We start from the raw sequence: 9,885 nt of genomic DNA, 5'->3' as shown, positions 1-9,885 counted from the left end.
TGTTTTCACTTGGCTCTTGGTCTTCATCTTTAATTTTAATTTTAATTTTAATTTTAATTTAATCAACTCATCTGACTTTCTCAGCATGCCGTTTTGCAGCAGAAGTGCCAGTTTCATAAAGTACCCCCATTGTCTTAATTTGCTCCATTGCTGCTAATCTGGTGTTTTGTCATTAAAAATTCTGTTTAGGTAGAATTCTTAAGATTTGCTTAATGATCTCACTCTGAATCAGCATTAAAAAGAGAACCGAACAAATATGGCCGCTCTATTGTCTTTTTTTATTTTTTTTGCTGCGCCGAGTCCCGTGTGATCGGCCGACTGTCGCGGCACGCAGTGTTTTTTTCTGGTACAGTCTGTTTCTTTTGGTATTATTTTATTTCAGACTGTCCGGAATGATCTTGTCTGACAAAATTCAGGACCAGGAGTGGATACAGAGCGTAACCGTCTGCTAAAATATCCACGGTCCCTTGAGGCAGCCAGAGGCTGTTCTCTGAGAACCCGACAGAAGAGGACATTCTGTTCAAAGCTATTCATTGGAGATATTTTTTGTTCAAGAGTTTTTTTCCCTTCCTGAACTGAATATCAATCAACGGTCGCCTTTAGTGCGCTAAAGCTTGAGAAAAGAATCACGCCGCCACCAGAGAAAAAATAAAAGCAAATAAGGGCGAGAGCAAGAAAAATGAGGTGATATTGCCAGCCATCGTGTTTAATGATGCTTTCTCCGAACTGCTGGCGTCTACGTGTCAGAGACCGTGATTTTACCGCAAACACTGCAGCCCAGCGGGGTGCGCGGTTAAAGCGAGACGGGTCGGGACGGGGCAGTCAGATTAAGAGAGTTAGGGGGGCTCGGGGTGGTTTTGGGACCCTCTCAAGGTGCCTCTTCCATGGAAACGCAGCTGGCTCAACAAGATTCCCATCAGTCGACAAATAAGATGCAAGCTGGGCTCTGTCTCCGCACAGGCCACACTGTTACCAGGAGCCGACAGCCAATCGCGGCACCCCAGTGGCCTCATTTCGACAAACGGCTCTTTTCTGCGACCAATCACAGGTGAGTAGCATTGTGACATCACACGATAATGAATTAGATTCATCGTAAAGCTTTTCAAAGGCTGATTGGCTCTCCAAATGAGTGATTCTGCCTCGGGAATCAGAGCGGCATCGCTGATGGAAGGCCATCTCTCTTCACTATCTTTGTCCTGGTTACGGGATTGCACGGTTGGGGCCTTTTGATCGGTCCCCATGTTTCCCAGCTCAGCATTTGGTTTTATTGTGCATTAGTGCTGACCCTGACCAATCACTTTCAATCACCATAATTCTCTGATTACAGGAAATATGCCATGAGATGGATGAATAGCTCTTAGGTCATTTCAACCCTGGATGGGTTCCAGAGTTTCACTTACCTCTGACATGCCGTCAATCTCTCTTTTTGTCTCTCTCTCTTTTTCAGATGCATAGATGGCAATCGATTCTTCACCAAATGACACTTGAGACACTCTTTATATTGGCATCGGCCAAGATCTGTGCCCATTTGCCAGTTTAAGTGGTTGTTTCCCCTTGAGTCAATTTCAAGTCTTTCATTCCCCTGACTGAATAATGTGCATTTTCCTGTTTTCGAAAAAAATATTGAGTACTATTTAGAATTAATTTAGTCTAAAATAAGTGTTCGTTTCTGCAGCTTTTTGTACGTGTTTTATAAAGCACACTGCTCTCTATTTGCATCTTTCATTGAAACTTGGATCATCCTAGCTTATAAATATATCTTGACTTGGATCTTATAAAAATAATAAACCTAAACCATAAATCTCTACTTGATCTCTACAAAAAAAAAAAAAATCTGCTGTGACTAAATGTCAATGGAGGTATCATTGTATGGCGGTTTCAGGTAGAAACTGGTATGCTGAACACCTTGATCAACAAAGGATCAACAAAACTATATTTTCCAACTTTTTAACATAAAATCAACTCAAAGATAGTTCTTTCTTCATACTAGGTTTGGGTATGAAGGCAAAATCTGATCTGGTAAGATAAGTTGCATGTACGTCCAGATTTGTTTTCTTTTCTTTTTTTCTGTTTTTACGTTTGGCTTCAGGGATATGTTTTTAAATGCTTGTCAAGTGCCCGCATGTTATGTCAGTGAGCAAAGCTGTGACTTCTAGTGAGAGCTACATCAGGGTTTTAGATCGCTGCTCTGCGGAATGCAGTGTGAACAACCCATATTTATGTTATTCTGACAAATGCAGCAGAAAGTAGCCCTGGATCTTAATATTTTGTAAAGTGGTTTGAAATTAATGTATCTTGCAGTCTATAGAAGTGGTACTGGAACATAATAGATGTTTATCTAAGTTGGTCTTTAAATATAGTGTATTTAGGCCAATTTTATGTTATTTTTGGTCTTATCTGCAGATTTAAATACAAATGGTTTTGTATATTAAGTAGTTTTGTATTTGTTTTGCTGAGTGTCATTTTATCCCACAATTAAAATTTATAGATGCTTCAGTCTCAAAGTAATCTAATTTAATTGTTCACATTTCAACTTGTTTAACTGTTTCGAAGTGTTAAAATGTTAAGTGTTATTTAAATTGAGTATAAAGTTCCCTTTATTTAAGTTACTCCACATGTTTAAAATGAGTGCCAGTTTGAATGATTTGTCACATATGTTATTTTCTGACTTCTGACGTTTTATTATTATTTTTTGCTGCAGACAATTGAAATGGTGACGTGAGTGAAAAGATCAACAGCCTCGTTAAACATGATTTGAATTCTCCACATTCTCAGCTCGCCTCTCCTCAAGAGACGCAGCCAGAACAGCAGCTGATATCTGGAGTTTAAGAGCTTCTGGAGAAGGTGACTAAAACACTGAACACATTTCCTCATAGTTAACATGAAATGGTGACCCATCTTACTTCTGTAATGTGTCGTATTTTCAAGTAAAACTTGAGACTAGAATGTTTGCGCAGAACTTTGATCCATTGTAAAATTGATGGGATTGTGAAAAGCTATGTGGCTCTGTTCAGAACAGAATGCTAGCATACTGAATACTGCACACTATATACTACATGCTGCCTACTATTTTTTTTTAAATAGTAAATGAAACATTAAACATTATTCCTCTATATATTTTTCAAACAGTGATACAGTAAAATGTAATCACGTGACCTCATCAAGTTGCTGTAGAGTGTTCCGGTTGCTCAAACAGTAGAGTATGGTGCTAGCAACATCAAGGTCATGGGTTTGATACCCAGAATTTGCATGAACTGTTGAAATGCACACCTTGAATGCAATGTGAGTCGGTTTGGACAAAAACGTCCGCTGAATGCAAATGTAAATGGACTGCATTTATATAGCGCTTTCAACAGACCCATGGCCACCAAAGCGCTTTACATATTGCCTCACATTCACCCATTCATTCATACACCGACGGCGGTGTCAGCCATGCAGCTGGGGTTAGGTGTTTTGCTCATGGACACCTCGACACTTGGTCAGGTGGAACCAGGGATTGAACCACCAACCTTCCAGTTTGTAGATAAACCTACATGAACCACTGAGCCACTGCCGCCCAAATGTAAATTGCATGTTTGTTTTCGGCATGCGGCAAGTTATCATTTTGCAAATAAAAATGGTCATTCTGCATTTTTAATCCAATTTGGTGTACGTTTTGGCAGTCTGTTAATAAAATAATGCCAAGAATGAGTTTAAAATCACAGCTGATATTACTTGCAGTTCATCTGTCACATTGGAAATGAAAGTCGTTCCTGTCAAGTGCACAATGTTCCATGTTGCTCATTTTCGCAAACGTGGTGAGTGATAGTGGGAGTAGTATGTTAATATGGTATTCTGACGGGTGTTAAAACGGTGGAGTACAAAAACAAGTGGGCTTGATGATGTCATTTGAAAAGTAAAGTCATTTCAGAGGCGGAGCAAGTCGATTTTGATAGTTCAGATGACCAATTTTCACAAAAAGGGTTAGGGTTTTTTCAAGAAGAGTAAAGCAAATTCATATATTCTCAAATGTTTCGGGAAGGTTACTATATATAATAATTAATAGTTTAAAAATGGCAAATGAATGTCTGTCTCTCTTCTCTGCTTTCAGCAGTGCTGTACTTACTCTAGACACACGTCTGTTTAGTGGTTATGTCTGCTTAAACGCACACACACAGGCTCTCTTACACACACTTGCCGTGTCTGACCCCCAGGTCACGCTGAAGTGACTTTGTGCCCTGTTTGTAACTGGGCCTCTTTGAAAGTGGGCCTCGCATTCCTGCTCCCTCTGACGGGGGATGTCCTGCTTATTACCAGCGAGTAGGAAGTTTCTGCCGTTAGGGATTATGTGCCGTTTCCTCGCCCAGAATCTTTCAGCTTGTCCCCTCCCACTCTTGAAAAAGCAAGCGAGTCCACAAACTAGAAAACGGTGCGAACTAAATACCTGCCTCTCTGACCACCAGCCTTTCAGCCCCGCTCATCTGCGCTTGTGCGATTGCTGGGAGGAGGCATCCGCGTTCCGTCCGCTTTTGTGTGGTTGTACAGAACTGCTGCGGTTGGGAGGAGGAGGAGGTGGAGGGGAACAGCTGCTCCCCACACAGAAGCCGGTTTCCTAGCCTGACAGGCAGCGAGAGGCAGCCAGCGCCGGGGCTGTTTTCCCGGGGGCCCTCGGGTTGGTTCGACAGTCTCCGGTGCTCCGGCTAGGAGGGAGATTTTTATGGCGGCGGCGAAACACGAAATGGACCAGAACAAGTAGGATTCTTTCCTTGTGAGTACTATGCTGGGTTTTTTGCTAAAGTTGCATGGACACAAAGGATCGTACAGTCCTTGATGTTCTTTTTTGTGCTGTTTTGTTTGGCTTCTCTTTGCCTCTCTGAACCGTCAAGAACTCAGTTTCCTGTGAGAAACAACTCGGGCAGTTTATCACTCGCATTGAGCTGCAGGTTTTCGTGAAAAGGGAGCTTTGTGCTTTTGAATTGCAGCTGGGCTAAAGGGTCACGGCCGGAGGCATTGGTGCTGTGTGTGTACGTACATACCAAATACGGACTACGATCTGATAAAGACCGTTTATGAATGTTTGTAAATCCTCTAGCATTGCTTATGGAAGTTATGGGACTCGACGGCATGCTTTGAACTTGGCAGAGAGTGAGAAACTTTGCGTAAACTGTTGGAAGGACTGTACGGAGAGCCGCTCGCACTGTTACATACTTATGGCTGCCGGGTTTTGAATCTGTGATGCTCTCACACAGTATTTAAGGACATCTCTGAACTTGTTTATTCATTTTTTGACAGAATATTTTTCAGGGAGTGCATTAATCTTAAAGAAATTTATATATATATATATATATATATATATATATATATATAATATATAGAGGCCCTTTTGTTTACCTTTCTAAGCAGCGATTTCATTAACATAGGCTAAATTAATGGACAATGTTTAGCTGAAATGGGCAATTCAAGCTACATTTTTTTACTTGCTTGGTAATTTATTCAGGAACTTTGGCAATAGATCAAATGTGCTTTATGTTGTAATATACAATACATATTTGTACTAATGAATGTCTGCTTTATTATTTGAGGTATTTCTCGGTGTACAGTAATTTTAGTCCAAAAAAAATTCTGTCAAAAAGTATCTTTTGTTTTGGTTCTTAGGTGGTTACATGTATTCACATTATTTCATTTTTTTATGCAACCTCTGTCTGTCTGATGCTGTGGCACCTGTTCTTCCAAAGCCGGAGTCTTGGAAAATGTCTTTTTCTTTAAGAAAAGCCTCTGTTCACCTTTTTCTGTTGCCCACTTAGACGACCTTGTGTCACAGGAATGAGATGTTTGGACAGGCATTATCGTACGGCTTTCTCTTCTAGAGTGCTGTTTCAAAGCACGGCCAGAGGCATGGAAAAGAGGGAATGCACAAAAAGAAAAAAGCAGGACAAAATGGCAAAGGAGTCGAGTAGTTTTAGCTTAGCATGGGTTGTGTTGCTGCTTACGGTTTGCAGGCCATTTGTGTGTGTGTGTGTGTGTGTGTGTGTAAGGTGGGATACTGCAGTTTAGTTGTCAACTTAGCACAGAGAAGAGAGCGAGGGGCCACCACTGAATCTAGTTCTCTATTTTAGGTATGTAGGTCACTATCCTCTGAAGTAACAGATCTGCACACCTTCTTAATGAGGCCTTCTGAAGTCTTTGTGGCAGATGGATTATTTTTGGCTCTTTGCTGTTCTATATTAAAGTTTCTTCAGGGCACATCAAGTTGATGGCCTGGCTTTTAAAAAACAGATATCTCATCTCTGATCTCCTCTCCTCTCCAGTCCTCAGTTTAGACAAATGTTCCATCTAATTTTAGGTTTATAACAGAGGAAAACCTATTTCTATTGGGCCTAACTTTTTTTTTCTTTTTCTCTAGGCTTCTCTTTCTAGCCTAGTTACCACATTATTTTTTTTAGCAATATTTTAGGTTAAAATTTATAAGAATGAAGTATAGAAAGTCTCATTTAATATGACATAATTTAAGCTCCATGCAAAATAATTCTGAAAATGTTGGAATATCTAGCAAGGAAATATCAGTTTTCCCCAAAGTAGTATTTAATGTCAGCTTCCTTTGTATCTATAGTTGCATATAGGCAGGATGACAGCTATTTGATATTGGTAGATCCGTTACAGTATATAGTGGCTTTATTGCTTTTTGTTTTTTTCTGCTAAAAGATTACTTTTGACTGAAAAAAAGTGCATGACCTGTGTGGGCTTCCGTATGTCACTACTTTTGCAGTTTTATACTGTACCACTATGAACTTGAACTCTTCTTACTGTACTTTAAAGGATTGCGGTCCCTGTCTCATGAATTAACCAGTTACCACAAGAATTTCATACTTAAATTGGATTGTAGAAACAATGTCCATTTGTTTAGCTTTTGTTTTTAGTCTTTTGTCCACACGTTTGTTCTGGTCTACGCTGGTTAGAGAGAACATTGATTCAGCCCTTAATGAGCTGTGCTGCTCTTAACTTAGTGATTTTGACAGGGAGGAAAGGAGCACTGTTATTTTGTGTGTGTGTGTGTGTGTGTGTGTTCCAATCGCTCTGCTGCGGTTCTAACGGACTAAAAGGTGGATGCGTACTTGCTCTCGGTTGACAGGCAGAACGCTGAGTGCCGAATGTGTTTAACTGCCTCGCAGGCTATAAATTTGTCACACTGTCATTTTCCGGGAGTAGAGTGAAAACCGCAGTTTGCCACAGAGCTTTATGGGCTGTGAGTTTCCAGGTGCTATGTGGTCAGACAGTTCTGGTGATCAGGATTCGGGCCTGAGACTTGTTTTTTCTAGGTATTAGGTTTCCTCAGAAGCTCTTGTTATAAAGATCATAACTAGATGGGTCTGGATTGTGTAGTTGAAAAACTTTCTGGACAACTTGTGGATAGAAACTGCGCTGTCTTCAGATTAACTTTCTGCTTATTATTTTTTTCAAATAGTTCTTTAGTTCGTTTTTTTTTTTTTTTAGTTTTCATCACAGTTTTTTCTATAATGTGTGGATTATTATCTTATTCAAATGAGTAATCATTTTATTTTAATTAAATAAAGTAATTTTAGGCATTAAAAAAAAAAAAAAATTATCTATTCAAGCATCCATTTATTATGTATTTAATAGGATTAGATTATATTCATTATTTATTTATAACAGTTTTGTTACGTTTTAAATATTATGATGTGTAAATTAATATTATAATGATACATTTTTATCCAGCATTTTTTGGTTTAACTTAAAAATAAATCTTTATTTACGTTTTCAAGATTTCAAGTGTTACAGACATTGTGTTTAAAACATAAATCTTTCTCTCATTCCTTCAGGCTTTAGTTCATTAGTTTAGCTGGATTCTGACACTCCACAAATTATTAGTTTGACTACAGTATCGAGAAATGGCACTAAGAAGCTCTCTCTCTCTCTCTCTCTCTCTCTCTCTCTCTCTCTCTCTCTCTCACACACACACACACTCTCTCTCGCTCTCACACACTCTCTCACTCTCTCTCACACTCTCTCTCACTCACACACACACACACACACACACACATAATTTGTGTCCTGGAGAGCCATAAAAGAGATGATGTCATGTCTGAACTGGAGACTGTGTGTGTTTGCACTGATCCGTTTCTCATTCAGAACCATTGAATGGGCCAGATCGCTGAAAGAGGACCAAAAAAAGCCCTGAAATCCCCAGCAGACAGCCTGAAAGTTCCCTATTCTAGTCAAATTTAATTTAACTCAATCTTCTATAAAAAATGCAGACCAGGTTTTTTCTACATTTAAAGGTTTATATACCTTGTCCAGGAGGATTTATGATGATTGTAAGACAGAACAATAAGAAGAATAAAAAAAAAATGTCTGAAAAATGTCAGAATCCTTCAAAAAGCCTTTTGGAAGTGTTTTTTTTTTTTTTTTTTTTTTCTCTCTTCAGCTTTCTTTTTAACAGGTAACTTGTTTCAACATTGAAAGGCAATATTTTACTTTAGTATGCTATATATAAAACTTTTATAATAAAGATATTTTATTGTATTTCTATTCTTTGTTACTATTCGTTTTTGTTTCAGGGAGATATTTTCCAAAAAAAAAAAAAAAAAAAAATGCAGGTTTGACAATATGACAAATTTATTGAGAAAAGCAGTGGAGGGCTACTATGTCTGTGTTAAATTTCACATGCATTTTTATCTGTTTCCACATATTCTTCAAAGACAAACTGTTTGTGCAGGTGTGATTTGAACCTTTTACTGATATTGTTAGTGACCTTTCAGAGTGTGTGCATGTTTTACAGAACAAAAGAAACATTTGTGTTTGGTTGATGTTCACTACATGTCACATAGTTCATGTGACATCACTTCCTACTCACTGGCAGCTGCATGTTGACAGGGCTCTAGAGGTGAAATGCATCTCCTTGCTTTTACGGCTGCCTTGTTTACTTGTTAAATGTCCAGCAGTCTTCCATTCTTGCCTTTCTGATGTCCTAAAGGGACGGGGTGGGACTGCATTGAGAGCTACTCTTCATCAAGGGCTTTTAACTGCTGTCTGAAGAGAGGGGACTATTTCAGGCACAAAAGGCAAACACACATATTTAGTGTGAGACAAAGGCTGTCCTGGGCAGCTCAGTGAGGGGTTAAACTCTCCTTTTGTTTGCATGCAATTAGAAGATCACTAGTTTGTCTTGTCATGTCATCAAGACTAGATTGATACTCAAAAAACCTGCCAAGAATGTGTTTGGGACATAATTCTCCACAAAATTAAAAATACAGTTATATATATGTATTTAAGTAAAATTTTAGAAATGATGTTTTTTTACATTATTTTCACAAAGGGTTAAGCACATTTTACCTGCTTTTACTGTGATGAAAAAAAATGATCATGATAATAATCTTATGTGAAAACAATAATGCCATAATTAAACTGCAAAATATTTATGGATCATGGTAGTTTTTGTTGTACTGCTCAATATATTATTATTTTTTTTAAATAGCTCCATGAAATTAATTTTTGCAAGAAAGTAAAAAATTACTATAATTAGAACCAGTATAATGGGAATTTAAAAAAGATGTATAATGCCTGGAAGCATTACAATAATTGGAATGTACAGTAGCTGTAAAATTTGCCTATTTGACATTAATTTAATGTCACAAAACAAAATGTGATTTATTATCCTTTGATTTTCTAGTGAAGTGTGATTCATGTTTTCATGCGATTCATTTTCAAATACAAAGCTGCTGTAGGTTTCAGAAGCAATCAGTCTCCTACATTTATTTATTTATTTATTAAAAAAAATTTTTACCAGTGTTTATGAATGTTTGAGTGGTTCTCTCTGTAATTGTACAACTATATTGTGTTCTTGGACTGTCTTTCCTTATTACCTTTTCTAGCTACAAAACCGACTTC

At 38.2% G+C, this 9,885-nt stretch overlaps 1 protein-coding gene across 5 annotated transcripts in view; it reads left to right on the top strand.

Moving 5' to 3' along the window:
• The first annotated feature begins 240 nt into the window (after positions 1 to 240).
• LOC311076295 (uncharacterized protein) overlaps positions 241 to 9,885 on the top strand; it is a 54,121-nt gene continuing 44,476 nt past the window's right edge. For 2 of the 5 annotated variants that reach the window (XR_014604641.1, XR_014604642.1), the window contains exon 1: positions 4,298 to 4,747. Coding sequence is in view for 3 of the 5 variants with exons in the window: in XM_084104379.1 (XP_083960505.1) it covers positions 885 to 1,048 (164 nt within the window). In the remaining 2 variants the exon portion in view is untranslated. Of the gene's footprint in view, positions 1,049 to 4,297; positions 4,748 to 9,885 lie in introns of those variants that run through there. The other 3 variants (XM_084104379.1, XM_084104378.1, XM_084104380.1) reach the window with 3 other exon arrangements.

This window comes from Abramis brama (genome assembly GCF_963993115.1).
Source record: "Abramis brama genome assembly, chromosome: 25".
Classification (NCBI taxonomy): Eukaryota; Metazoa; Chordata; class Actinopteri; order Cypriniformes; family Leuciscidae; genus Abramis; species Abramis brama.
This window is presented reverse-complemented; position numbering and strand designations above follow the sequence as displayed.